General features: G+C 39.9%; 1 protein-coding gene across 8 annotated transcripts in view; it reads left to right on the top strand.

The window, feature by feature from the left end:
- The window catches only part of arhgap24 (Rho GTPase activating protein 24), an 82,352-nt gene that overhangs the window by 46,712 nt on the left and 21,582 nt on the right, over positions 1-14,058 (top strand). For 3 of the 8 annotated variants that reach the window (XM_040053420.1, XM_040053424.1, XM_040053423.1), the window contains one exon: positions 12,954-13,076. In XM_040053420.1, coding sequence (XP_039909354.1) covers positions 12,954-13,076 — 123 coding nt within the window. The other 5 variants (XM_040053426.1, XM_040053422.1, XM_040053428.1 and 2 more) reach the window with 5 other exon arrangements.

The following is a 14,058-nucleotide window of genomic DNA, read 5'->3' as shown; positions in this document are numbered from 1 at the left end:
ATCTGCAACATTGCAACATATTGGCAACCTATCACTGCAGTCATAGCCTCTCACCTTATGATAAGTCTTTGCTGTACTAGTGGAAAAACCTCAGCAGAAGGTCAACACTGAGTCTTCATCGTCATCTGCATTTCTTTGTCTCCCCAATGTTTTTATTTAATTGCCCCCAGTGTGCTGCATCACTTTCTAGCAGACAGTGCAATGTTTTAGCCAACTTTGTCAGGGGGGAAAAAAATAGTGCTAGCAATGCTGCAGTGATCAATACGTAGACTCACTTGTTCGTCCATCTTACTGAAGCTCACACTAAGCACTGAATGTCCAGATTGCAGATATTTTCATACCTGAGTGTTTTATGGTGCACAAAGGGGTTTTCGAGAAAGATGACAATCAGTGTATTTGAGGAGGTCTTTGTGCAGCATGGGTAAGGGTTGCAGAGATCTCCACAAGCAATTTCAGCAACATCTTAAAAAATGAATACAAAGCCATCCTTCAGATGTGTGAATATAGAATTAAAACTCAATAAACTGGTAAAAAATCTCCTCAAAATTGTGAAACTTTGATCTTAGAGCCAGTATATTCACCCAGTCACCTGACCCTATTAAGCAGATTATTATAGAAGTGCACAGTGTAACTTGGAAACACATTTCCTAATAGTTATCCATATTCATGTTTCTTGTTTTATAGCCATAGCCACCAAGTAGAAAATGCATTGGTGGGAATCTCACGTCCAGGATGATAGATGATGACTGCCAGTCAGATTTATCTCTATTAAAATAACGTTGCCCCGACAAGCTCCTCAATCTCTCTACATCGCTACAGCAATCTAGGAAATGAAAATACTGATTTATACTTCTCATGGAAGTGTCCAAAACGACTTCATTTTACAAGGTGAATGAAATTAAAGGAAAAGATAATTTGTGTTTTCAGAATTTCTATTCTTCACAAGAGCTGAGCTAGGGAAAAGCTTGCATGCATATATATTTTTAAGTCTATGGGTTCTCGTGGGGAAAATAGATCGAACCGTCTGTTCTGCCTCCATTATTCAAAATATACCAGAAGTCACGTCTCCACAGCCCTGTGTGAAAGGTTCAAAGGGCTTCCCAAAGGCCAGGCTGACTCAGACTACTTATTTTGACTGCAGGGACTGCAGGTGTGCATCTACCCTGAGGCCCTCATCAGTGCTGAAAGCTGATATTAGAAGGTATTACTGAGTGGGGCAACAGGTACTTTGTCAAGTCCACTCCTTGTTCTTTTCTCTGGTGAGGATAAAGGAAAAGCTCACTGCAATCTTCAAGCGCCAGGAAGTTTGTCTCCCAGTGGCTCCATCAACAATATTGTAATTGATTTTAGTAATCAAGTAGCAAACTGCATCATCTAAAAATATCCTTGTTAACAATGAGGATATTTGAGGCTGATGACATGTCTTTATTTTTCTTTTTCCTCTTTTTTTGTTTTTGCTTTTTTACCACAAAAGTCCTTTGATGGGTGGAATCCGATATTACACTGTTTGTGTGGGAATTACCCCTGACAGCTTCCTGTATGTAAATAAAAAACGTTTTAGATGTCGGACAAACATTTTGGTAGTGCAGAGTTCACATCACTGAATTCTTTGGCAATGACTCCCACACAGATTTACAGTCTCCCAAGCCAGGGGTGCATGACACGTTTGTCAAATCGGTTATAGTGTGATCCAGTGTGTTTACATAACCGTGACAACGTATTCCTTCCACACAGACTGAATGCATTCACTTAAAAAATACAGTATACCACTCATCCTGTCAGATACAATCCAGCCCCACAGAGAGCTTAGCTGTTCAAAGTGTCTCTGGCTATACACAAAACAAATTCTCAGACAGTGTGGTGATGACGATACCAGACTAAAAGCACGCTATATCTGTGGGAGGGTTGACTTCTGTGAGGCCATTTGAGGTTTTTCTCTTGGATCTGCGTGTTCTGCACCTTTCCAGAAGTTTCCCTCCAGCATCATTATGCCTGTATCGCTAATGTAATGTTTTAACCTCACAGCATTGTGTGCAAGTGTTCAAGTGACAACAGCTGCTAGCCCTCACCAAAACTCAGCGCTCCCTAACATTTAAATGAGATATCAATCCAGCAGCTAGTAGCCACTAAAGCTGTCAGTGCTCCAAAAGGTTCACTCGTAACGATTTTGGTATTTTAACAAACTTAAATTGTTATCATGAACAACTTAAATGTGTTCGAAGTCTGCTTTATGCTGCCACGGCAATAAATAGGTTGAACAGAATGATTGTGGTTTCTTAACGACACTGGAGAACTTACATGAATATCATTTGGGAATGTTTACAGTTTTCTTTTGTGGCTTCGGACCCTTCTTTTAAAAAAACAAGTCGCATATTAAAGGATTCTTCTGGTCTTTTCCCATCCATTAGCACGTTCACTGCAAATCGCCTATGCTTTACACCCCTGCAGCAGCTTTTCAAAGCAAAACATAGCTTATTTTAGACTGTTTGATTAAAATTTCCCCACCCCGAGGGTAGCCAACAGTTTCCATTGGAGGAAGGCGTGGATATACCAGTGTTATCCTTTTGTTCTTTTTCTAGAAGAAGAATATTAATACATTCTTTGAAAAAAGCTTATATTACATTAAATCACACACTAATAATAAAACCTAAAAAAATAAAATGCTGGTATGTTTAAATCTGACTGTGTGACACCCCCCCCCCCCCCCCTTACTGCACCTCTGCTTTAGTGTCTAGCCTTTATGATTATCATGCCAACTTACGTTACAAGCTCTGGGCTTCAAGGCCTGCTTGAGCCGCACTTCCTTCCTTCAGAAGTTGAAATTGATTCCCCTTACATAATGGTATATTTACAGCAGCCTTGGCAGAACACACAGACATAGCTCTTTATTTAGTTGGCATGAAATCAGAACAGAGACACTTGGCTCTTTGACAGTCCTGTGACCTCCCTGAACGGACTGACCCATTGCTTCCCTGCTTGTGCTCATGACAGCTCATTGAAACTCAACTCACTTTTTCTACCCAACAGCGGCAATTTGACTTGATTTCTTTTCATATCCTGTGACGACAGAGGTGAATGTGTATTCGCAGAATAACTCGATAATAACTTGTTTGATTTTTTTTTTTAATGCAACTACACCTTAAAACATGACAACCTTGACTTCGACTATGCATATTCTTGTGGGTTCAACTAGACACGGTATCATGTTAGCCTTTGAAAAGCAAATAATACAGCGATTTTTGAGATGTGGCTGTTAGTCTCCTTTCTTTTCTTTTTTTTTCCTTCTTTTTGATGCCAGGGTTATCCACTTTCCTACAGGCGCCTGTAAAAGAGACAGTAGAGCCAAACAATCCTTGTCCCCTTTGACCTCCCCACTCCTATTCACTATGTTACTCATTCGGCATCAGATGGTAATGGATAGCCATAGAAACATCTATGGAGTCTGTGTTCTCTGCTAGACGAGGTCTTTAGGGATTCAGGCTAATGTTGTGATGTCTGTCTTCAAACTACATCTATTGACAGGCAAGGACCACCATGTCACCAGGGTGAGAATTAGCCGTCGATACCTTGCTGTGGTGGTGGTGGTGGTGGGGGGGTGGTGAAACGGGACACCCATTAGAAATACGTGGGAAGATATAACTGCAGAGAGGGGAGCTGTATCACCAGCAGCATGGCAGACTTGTAATGAGAGTATAGCTGTTTTGAAAATACTTTGAAGGACGATTTAACGTTTTAAAAACACAGACAGAAAATATGTAACCTTATTATAATGTAAGTTTAGGAATTATTTTTGATTGTATAAAATGTCACAAGAAATGAAAAAGGTTAGCCTAAGCTCCTCAGGTGACCTTTTTGAGTCGATGATCTATATGTTCAGAAAAAAGCAGCAAATCCTCACATTTGAGAAGATTTAAGCATGCGCTGACCTTTGCCATTATCTTAAAAGAGAATGACTCTTAGTTTAAGCATAAAACCAAGATAGAGAGACAGCCAAAAGCTAGTGTATATTTTTTTCTTATTTAGTAAATCAGCCGTTCAAACTAAGGCAAATTAAACAGCTTAATCTCCAGCATACTTTGTAGCCGAGTGTTCATTCGACCTTCTGCTGATATTTTTCCACTAGTACACCAAAGATTTAAGGTTTTTAGTTTTGATAAATCAATTGCATCGACTGATATAAAGTGGAGTAAAAAAGCAGAAGTTTTAGTCTCGTACACACACTCTAAATGTTGTTTATGTTGTCATTAATGCCTGATTGCACATTTGAAAGGTCAATATGATTACATCATTATAGTCTTAATGTTAAAAAAGCATTGTGGTGGGAATGGGAGATTCCATGTTTGCGCATGGGGGTCATGCCCTCTGGAGAACCCTGGCCTCTGTTAAGCCTAAGCCTTCAGAGAGCTCTACCTATTGTTCCCATTACAGTGCTCTGCAGAAGTTTGTGGATGTGTGTGAGTGTATGTGTGTGTGTGTGTGTGCTCACCAACCTCCCCCTGCTTTTCCAAATCCCCCCTTCCCACCCCCTCCCTCCCTCCCATTTCTCTTTCACACCCTCTCAGCTGTGCTCACTCACTCATTCTGAGCCGGGCCAAAAACTGGCAGAGCAGCTCCTCCAGTCAGAAACTCCCGTCCTCACATTGACTCAGACAGCCAGGACTTTGTAACTCATTCAGGACGCCTCTTTATTTCCCCCCTCCTCCAACCCTGGGTTTGCCGGAGATAACGAACGAGGGATGGAGGTGGTTCATCAGTCGATTCATAGCTTACCCCTGTATGGATTAACTAATTTATTGTCATCCCATCAAGGTAACAGTAATGAGTTTATTATTTGAGCCTTTTGAAAGCTTTTCTATGCACAGCCTCTGTCCTGCTACTGCTTAAGTATTTCCTTAACTTGTTTACTACAGGCTTCTTTGTTACAGCTGCATGTTTAGACCATCTGGAGATGATATTACTCATGAGTGAAATGGACCCTGTAGATAAGGGTACCAACAGTCATAAACAAAAGATGAAAAAGAAAATGGGAGCAGTGGGTTTTTTTTCTTTTTGTTTCCAGTCTTAATACTCATCATTCCGTATGAATGGACAATTCGCTTTGCCGTGTAGCGTAGCTCGTCACCCAGTGACCGACTTCCTGTGATGTTAGAGTCATTTATGATGCGCGGACCTCGGAGAAGACTATCATTAGACCTATTATTGAATCTCAACTTGCCCCTGCTTGCACACAAACAAGACGACTGCAGAAGACAAAAGAGAAGAGACGCTGATGTGCTCCTTTTAATCTCAACATGGACACACACAGGCTGGGAGAACTATGACACATATTTTTGTCATTTATCACTAAACAAGGTAGTTACAGTGTCTGCATTGTTTTCTCTGGCAGCAGCAGCTGCTTCCTCCACTTGGCAAGATGTGCAGTCAGGGTCTGGAAGAGCTTAACATTTCACAACAAGTCTGCAGACAAAAATCTATCCCATGTTTGTGTGTACGGAATATTTAGCTCATTTTGGCCCTTTTTTTAACACCTACTGTGCTCCCTTTGCCTTAATTTTTTTTTCTATGTGGTTTTACCGCAGGAAAGAGGTTTGCAATTATCAATTCAATGGACTAAAACTGCTTTGAAGATATGGAAATGTCATACTGTTAAGGTTTGCGTTCTATACTTTAGAACCACATTACATTAATATTTTAGCATTTTTAATAATAAGTTTCTTATTTTTCGACATATGTGCAAGAAAACCGATATGCTGTTTTCAGATCTTTTCTTCACATGTGAGGCTACAACTGCTAGGTAGCTTTTTAGCTTTGCACAAAGCCTGGAGGCAGGGAAACAGATGGGCTGTCTGAAGGTATTTAGGGGGAAAAAAACCCATTTTGACAAATCTGCCTGCCAACAACTCAAAAGCATATAAACTTTAAATCAAGTTGTGTTTTTACATGAGTTTATGTGCCAGACAAAATCATTCTGCTAAGCTAGCGGTCACCATATTTGATGTAAAATATATTTATATGAGAAAGACGTCAATCTTATAGTAACTGGAACTTTCCGAAATATATAACTGAAGCCAAAAGACAGGCTCTTCACATCCACTTATATTATATGTTTACTATTCATGTAACCTATCATAATACTTGATGTAACTACAGGGTGTGAGTATCCTGGGCCATTCATGCCTGGTAACATATTACTGTTTATCGGCACAAAACATAACCATATATTCTATGGTCTTTATCCACACTGTGGCGCTCTACACAGATGCACTCCACTGTGGCTCCTAGAGGGCTCAGTGAAGACATGCAAGTCAAAGTGAAGTGCACGGGGGATCCAGGTATTTGTGAGCAATTACAGCACAGTGGGATCCTTTGTTGTCTCCCACCTGTTTTGAGCCATTAGTTAAAGACTATGTGCAGCTGGTTTGGCCACTTATTAAAGCCAGTGGTTACAGCTGGAATGAACAGTTGTTAGCCGTTTGCACTGAGCCCATCTACGATGGCCTGCCATTCACATGTAAAAGTAACTGAACCTGATCCCAGGTTGTCAGTGAGAGGCTATAGTTTTGTTTGCAGATGTGCTCTCAAGTTGTTAATGTAGTTTATGCACAGCTGCAAGAAAAGTTTGTGATCCATTTGGATTTTTTTTGTCCAACTCATATAGACGAACAGTCTGACTGAACTGAAAATCCACTGAAAGTTGTCTATGTTATTGCAGAACAGTGTGTGAAGTTTAAAGGAGCTGCAGCGCTCCCTACCAGAGTTGTGTGCTGGAGCTGACTGTGTTATTATCCCATCTCTGTGACATTATACAGATCCTAGAGGAGGAAAAAAAGCATCTGAAACTGAATGTTTAAAGTAGTCTGAAGCTTTACCATTGTCCTCACAGAGGGCACATGTATACAGTCTGTACATATTCTCACCAGTATTATAGGTCAAGATGCTGAACATGAACACAAAACTTGCTCCACCAGGCTTTATATTTGAGGTTTTGGTGTGTGTGCAATACCATACTTATTTAAACACAGTGTTTCACATTCTGTCAGAAAGTTCAACATTTGTCTCATCTGTTCACAGAACGCTGTTCTCGAAAGAAAAGGAGTTTATTGCAAAGTGGTCTGGTTGCCAATTCTCCTTGCAGCTGCATGCAGTTCAGTTTAGCTGTGTCTTTCCTGTGTTTGTTGCTGTATCAGGTTTTGGGGTTGATTGTATTAATCCTCTGTCTGGTAATGCTGATCTTGAAGTAGCAGATGAAAGCCTAAACTAACTTGTCATTTTGGTACGTGCTCCACTGCAGAGAATATCACCAGTAGAGTTACTGCTAAAACATGAAAAATATGGTGTTTTCCCTTCTCCTTAACGTTTCTTCTATGAAGTCTCAGTGTGAACAGGGAATCTTAATGTCTATGTCTCACTGAATGGAAGCTGCTTCTGAAGTAAAGGTCTGAAAGCTGAGGTTTTCTTTCTTTTTTCTTTTTTTTTGTAAAACTTTGGAGCAGTTTGCCAAAGCATGGCAAATCAGGCGAATTGTGAAAGCTGCCACGGTTGTCTCTTCAGGTAAAGTCGTGTTATACACGAAGACCGTCTCTGCATATGAACACCTACTGAGGTTGATCTCATTTATAAAGTCATAAAAGTGTTTCTGTTTTTTTAACATAGTATCAGCCCAAGAATTGTATGAGACAAATACTTTGTCCGTAAAAGAATCAGTCAAAAATTATCTTAATTTATTATAGTCAGAATTTAACCGGTGGCTCATGATTTGTGAGCTAAATGTTAATTTCTTTCTGAAGTTAATATTATTAATTATTTACCACCATTTCCATGTCACTGAAAGTGGATAAGAATAGTTTTAGGGCATAAATCAGTGATTGACCTTTGCATGCTGGGAGACGATGGGATTATCTGAATGCTCTGTGCTTCTAAATAGTAAGATTCTCCAAACACTTACCACTTGAGCCCTAAATAGTTTATATTCTCCATGTGCTAAGTGAGTGTGACATCTCACCCAACCTTATAAACTATGAGGCCAACTTAGGCCGCTATGGAAGAAAGCGGATCATCAACAGGAAATGACAGGAGGAAGAGCAGTGTGCTGTAATGCCCATGGTATGCTGTTTAATCCTGTTGCACGCTTGTTTAACTGCTTCACAACTGTTGTTTCCGAGAGGAAATGCTCTGTCTGTCCATGCAAGTAATGGAAGGCTGATTGATTTTAAATGTGGACAGAGGAACTCAAAGGGACACCAGGGAATTGCAGTTACTTTGCATGACAATTAACGCAAACAATGCTGGCAGGGTGGAGATGCCTCTGAGTCAGAAACCTTTCTGGCCAGTGGGAGTGATTGGTGTAACTGTGGGTAATGACTCAAAGCAGTGGTTAAGAATAATCACATGCTCAGGTTGAGAAATATGTCAGGTTGACCTTGTTGAGGCAGTTTGTATAAAGCGTTACGCATGCGTCATTTCCTTGATGCTGCAGCCTAATTAATTATTGCTGTTACACTGGACCTGCTGCTGCATAGTAAACGGATTCATCATTTGTGCTTTAATGTGCATATATGGATTCATTTTAGTTTCTTAAGATTGGGTTCTCTTTTTGAAATATGCAGTGTAAACCTATATGAGTCAAATCAGCTTGTAATACAAGGCAAAAAAAACCAACTTTTTTTTTTCTTTGCCTTGTTCAAAGGTCGTGTACCGCATGAAAAGACCAAAATTAAGAAGATTTAATTGTTAACTAGTATGCATTATAGGCAGCTTATAAAAGAAATACATCAGTGAACTACACTCATAGACTGGATGTCTAGTCATCTTAGGTATCACAAGCAAGGGGTTGAAGTGCCTGCTCATACAGTAGTCATTTCTTTATTATTGATTTTACTCCATAGTGAACCAAATTTACAAAATGTACCTGATGATAAACGCTAAAACTAGCGATTCAGATCAAAACTTCATCAGCTCATGACCAGTTGGTGATTTTCTTATTCGCCTTTATATAATCCTACTTGTTTTTGGATCCATTGCCCCCTGCAGGCCATTAGAAAGAATGCATCTGTAGGCTCTGTGGCTTAGTGTTTCACAAATAACTCTGCACAGTAAGTCGTCTTGATGCATGCTCAATCATGCAGGTCTTCTGTTCATCTGGATGTAGCGTTTTCACTGGGAGAAATGTTTCGTCACTCATCCAAGTGACTTGTTCAGTCTCAGCTGACTGCAGGTTTCCCCAACCTTATAAACAGGTACCTTTGCACAGTGACTGAAACTAGCCCGCTGAATGAACAATGGGCTTTGAGGTGAGTTCCTTGATCATTAATATGCAAATTGTCATAACTATTGATCAACAACCACTGATCAAAGCCCATTGATCAATGGCCATGAGAACCATTCACAGAGAGTTGGGGAATGGCTGCAGTATTCGCATCTGTATTGTCTGCTTTAAGTTTAAAATGATATCATTCAAATCAGTTCAATTCAATTTTATTTATACACTACCAATTCACAACAGTCGTTTCAAGGTGTTTGAGGTGACTGTGATACAAGAGTAAAAACGAATGTAAGGCTGTTACACAGTTACAAAATATCCCATTTGTTTCTTTAGTGTTATATTTGAGGGTATAATATATTAGTAATGCTTTGACCTTGATATGTCACCACATAATTACACAAATAAAATGCATTCCATTTACAATGTTCTTCAATTTGCTGCTTAGGTCTGCTTTACATTTTAAATTATATCATATTAATGTCAAAATGTAACACTGATAGTCAACTGCAACAAAAATTTGAATAATGTGCATTTATTTCTAAAAATGTTTGATTTTATAGCATAATTTATTAACAATCCTTCAACTTTGATATGTTACCTCATAGTTGCAAAAATAAAATACATTGTATTTGTGTTGTTGTTTAATTGGTTGCTTATGTCTGCTTTACATCTAATATTATACAAACTAGCCTCTGCCACTTTTTCAAATTCTTCATTTCGTATTTACACGGTGACAAGATTCCACGGCATATACAGAAAATATTTGGCGAGCGTTAAGTTACTATGTTGAATGTGACACGTGAAATAAATGTAAATGGAGAATGTAACATTGGATATATGACGTTAAAAATGAATTGAAATTGTAGTGAGCCATTTGGAATGACCTATGCCTTCAGCAGGAACAAGTGAGTTCAGTACTGACAACAGGGGAAGTTGGACCATAAGGAGTAAATCATTCGCCCTGGAACCCGAAACGGCTTTGCACGGCCCTGGTCGCCACAGTCTCACACGGTGTGTCGGAAACAGTAGGCACACTCAAACCTATCGATATTGTGGCGCTCTCACCCGCTCTTTGAATTAAAGCTAATATTTATCCCCCGCTTTCTCGAGTTTGCTACACGGAGGACTCTGTGCTACATTAAAAGCGGAGGCGCGGTCTCGCAAGCGAGAAGTGTTTTGGAGCGACGGAGCTTTTACGCCGGTGGCCAAAGAAACACTCCCATGTGCGAGCACGAGTGAGCGCCTCGGTTACCGGTTAGTGCACCGTTTTGGTTCTGTTTTCGTTGACAAACAGCCTCACTGAATGACTGACCGACTGCGTGTCGCAGGTCGAGGGAAGGTAAAATGACGCTGCGGTTGTGATTTGTGCGGTTGGGAGGTGAGCTAAAGCTGCCGCTTTGTTTTTGTTTTCCTCGTGAATGGCCACGTTCAAACATTTACTGGAACGACCGAATAAGTTTTCTGCATGCATAAACACAAACGTCAAGTGTCTTCAAAGGTAAATATATGGGCGTGGCAAGGTTAATGAATCGTATCCGCTTCGCGCAAAGTGTAATTAATTAATGGGAACTCTGCGAACGATCAATAGCGGGTCGTGACTAATCACTGGATTAGGAAAGCGAGAGAGCGCATTAGACTACTGTGAGAATGACTCTTAGTTTCTGGATACCGATCGAAAAATGGATCAAAACTTAAACGACTTTAATGTGAGAGCCGAATTGCAAACCAAGCATTGATCAGGAACTTTTACTCTAACGGTGATTAATGGATGCTTAGATTGATTATCAATAGGTTAAACAGCTACACGTACTGCTGCAATGATATTTAGGAACCATATGAACATTAGCAACCCGCCAGATCTTTTATTTTATTAATAAAATGGTTTAAAGAGTGGCTTCAAACATAACTACTTTTATGATTTTTATATAGAATCTAATAGTTGCTAACAAAAGGTAGCCCCCTATCGGATTAGTTTGTGTTTTATGGCACATGTAACCTTAATTGTCATCCTTGACTGTTAATGATGAGGTAAATTTTATTTAACTTAATGATTGAGGTGTCTGAATACTGTCAAATTTGGCAAAATGTATTTGCTGTATTGTATTTTTTGCTTGTAAAACATTGCTGGGTATTTTAGTTAGATTTTTGTGTAATCTTTACTGTATTAAAAGGTCAAAATTGTAGCAACTTGGTGAAGTCTACCAGCCAAAACACATACGTTTCAAGTGTTCCTGGAGTTTGGGCCTCTTCCAATTTTTTTCCTCTTCTCCATGCAAATTGGAAGTGATGAAGTTGTGCCGGGAACCTCTACTCTGCTTATTTCAACTGTATCAAACTGATTAGCGCAGTTGGGGAGTGCTGGTAATGTACCAGTAACCTTGAGGTCATGCAAAAGTACAGCAGATGTATTGTCCTTAGATAGGAAGACAAATTTCCTTTTTTTTACCTATTCTTCAGGACACAGAGAACCCCACCCCACTAAATTGATACATGCTGACACATGCTGTGATGTCTGTGCTGTTAGTCATGGGATTTTGAGAAGCCTACAGGTAACAGAAGGCGCTTTTAAATTTACACACTTCGTAACGTGATACTAGCCTTGCATTTTTAACTATTCCTCATCTGAAACTTCTTATCAAATATGCCATACCAACAGATGATAGAAGCTTATCCTCTGCGTTAAGTATAGTCAGTCTACTTATTGTCGTGTGTACACATTGTGTGTTTGTGAAAGGGAGTTTGTCATCTATAAACATAGTGAACATGGCAAACTGAGCAAACACTGGCATCTGCTGCCTTACAAGAAGGATCAATCTAACTGTCAAAGGCCAGCACCAAACTGACAGCTCAGGTGTTGAAAGCACTATTTATGCAACATTCACATTAAACACATGCATGACTCTGTGTGTGAGCCAGCAAACAGTTTAGGCATCTCTTTTTATCTCTTTCTTTGTTTCAGTTCATTAGGAGTAAACCTGACCCCCCCCCCCCCCCCTGCTGACCTGTCATGTTGTGTTCTAGTCTATTAATAGTTTTCATATGCAACATGCAGATTTCATCCATCTGATGCGATCACTGTGGCAGGATCCCTGGTGGTCAGAGTCATAAATAATTAAACTGCTAGTCTGACGCCTCATTTGTCTTCTTAAGAGCTCGTCTCTTCTGCAGCAGGCCCGCTGCATCCCTGTGAAATGCAGCGAGTTGTTTTGTTTATCTCGATGAAGCTGATGTAAAGGCTCTGTTGTCATAGTGATCACTGCAGCCAGATTGGTTATGTGAAACAGGTACAGTCTCCACTTCAGTCTGTCTGGTATGACATGACAGCAGAGTGCTTGTGGCCATTATCCACAGGTTAAATCAAGATACAGAGCCTGCCTCTAATGGAACATGCTGAGAGACAAGCATTTGCCTTTGACTGTGTGGTGCGCGTGTTTCAGAAGACGTATAGTTGTGAAATGGAGTTCAAGTAATTTATGTCAAACAAAGACATTTAATGGCAACCTTGGTTACCAGAAGGTCTTATCTTGTCATTAGTCTCTGTCCGTTCAGAAATGTGTTTTGCAGCCAGCTGGTGATTTCTTGTCGTGCTGAAAAACGTTATTCTCGATTCATGTTATTTTAGTTCTTGCTGGAGGGCGTGCAGTTTTGGATCTTGCATCATTTAAATTTTTCCTCCGGTTTATTTATACAGGTGGAGACAGAGAGCGGATGACAGCCAACCATGAGACCTACCTTCTTATGGCCAGCACCCAGAATGACATGGAAGACTGGGTGAAGACAATCCGAAGAGTCATCTGGGCACCTTTTGGTGGAGGTTAGTACATACTATTTTGGTTTCCAACAGTTGTGAAACGAAGACGTTCAAGATGTTTTGTCTCCAGTAAATCCAGCCCACATCTTCTCTTCACAGCATTGTGCTCTAGCCCCTACCTGAATGTTTAAACTCACTCTGTGTTTAGGCCAGATAAAGCTGATATGTTGAAAAGGGACCTTTTGGTCAGCAAAACCCATTTTGGACAAGTAAAAGTCTTAATATATGAATATATTTATACAATGTGCATACCTGTGGAACGTGCATTCAAAGTTTACCTGCTTTATTGTCATTTGAATTATATCAGAAGTAACAAACGATTGTGATGCAAAAACACAGATGAATATATTTATACAATGTAGATATAGTCGAGATGACCTGCTGAATCTCGAACTGAAGATCAGAATGGGGGAGAAAAGAGATTTAAGTGACTTTGAAAGTGGAATGGTTATTAATGCCAGACAGACTGGTCTCAGTATTTCAGAAACTGTTGATTTACTGGGATTTTCCCACATAATTGTCTCTAGGGTTTACAGAGAAAGGTCTGAAAAACTGAAACTACCCCAGATTCTCTGGGTAAAAATAAATTGTTGATACCGCAGAAGACAATAGCAGACTACTTCAAGTTCATAGGAAAGCAAAGTAATTAAAATAACTACTAGTTGCATATTTTGGATATGCTCTTCTGCATGTCCAAGATATGTAGAAGAGCATCTGAACACACAGCGTATTAGTGGTAACATTTATTTGAATTATTCTGTTTTTAACTGTTTGAATGTGTAGACATCAGCAAGGCAACCTGCAGAAGTTCAAACACAGCTGTAGAAGGGGGACGAAAGGTGATTTAAGCGACGTTGAATGTGCCATGGTTGTTGTCCAACACAACCGTCCTTATGGTTTACAGAGAAAAAGAGTAAACCTCAAGTGAGCGACAGTTCTCTGGCAGGAAGTGTCATTATTTGTTCTAGAGGTCAGAGGAGAACGA

This window comes from Simochromis diagramma, unplaced genomic scaffold (assembly GCF_900408965.1).
Source record: "Simochromis diagramma unplaced genomic scaffold, fSimDia1.1 OVJJ01000596.1, whole genome shotgun sequence".
In the NCBI taxonomy this organism is placed as follows: domain Eukaryota; kingdom Metazoa; phylum Chordata; class Actinopteri; order Cichliformes; family Cichlidae; genus Simochromis; species Simochromis diagramma.
This window is presented reverse-complemented; position numbering and strand designations above follow the sequence as displayed.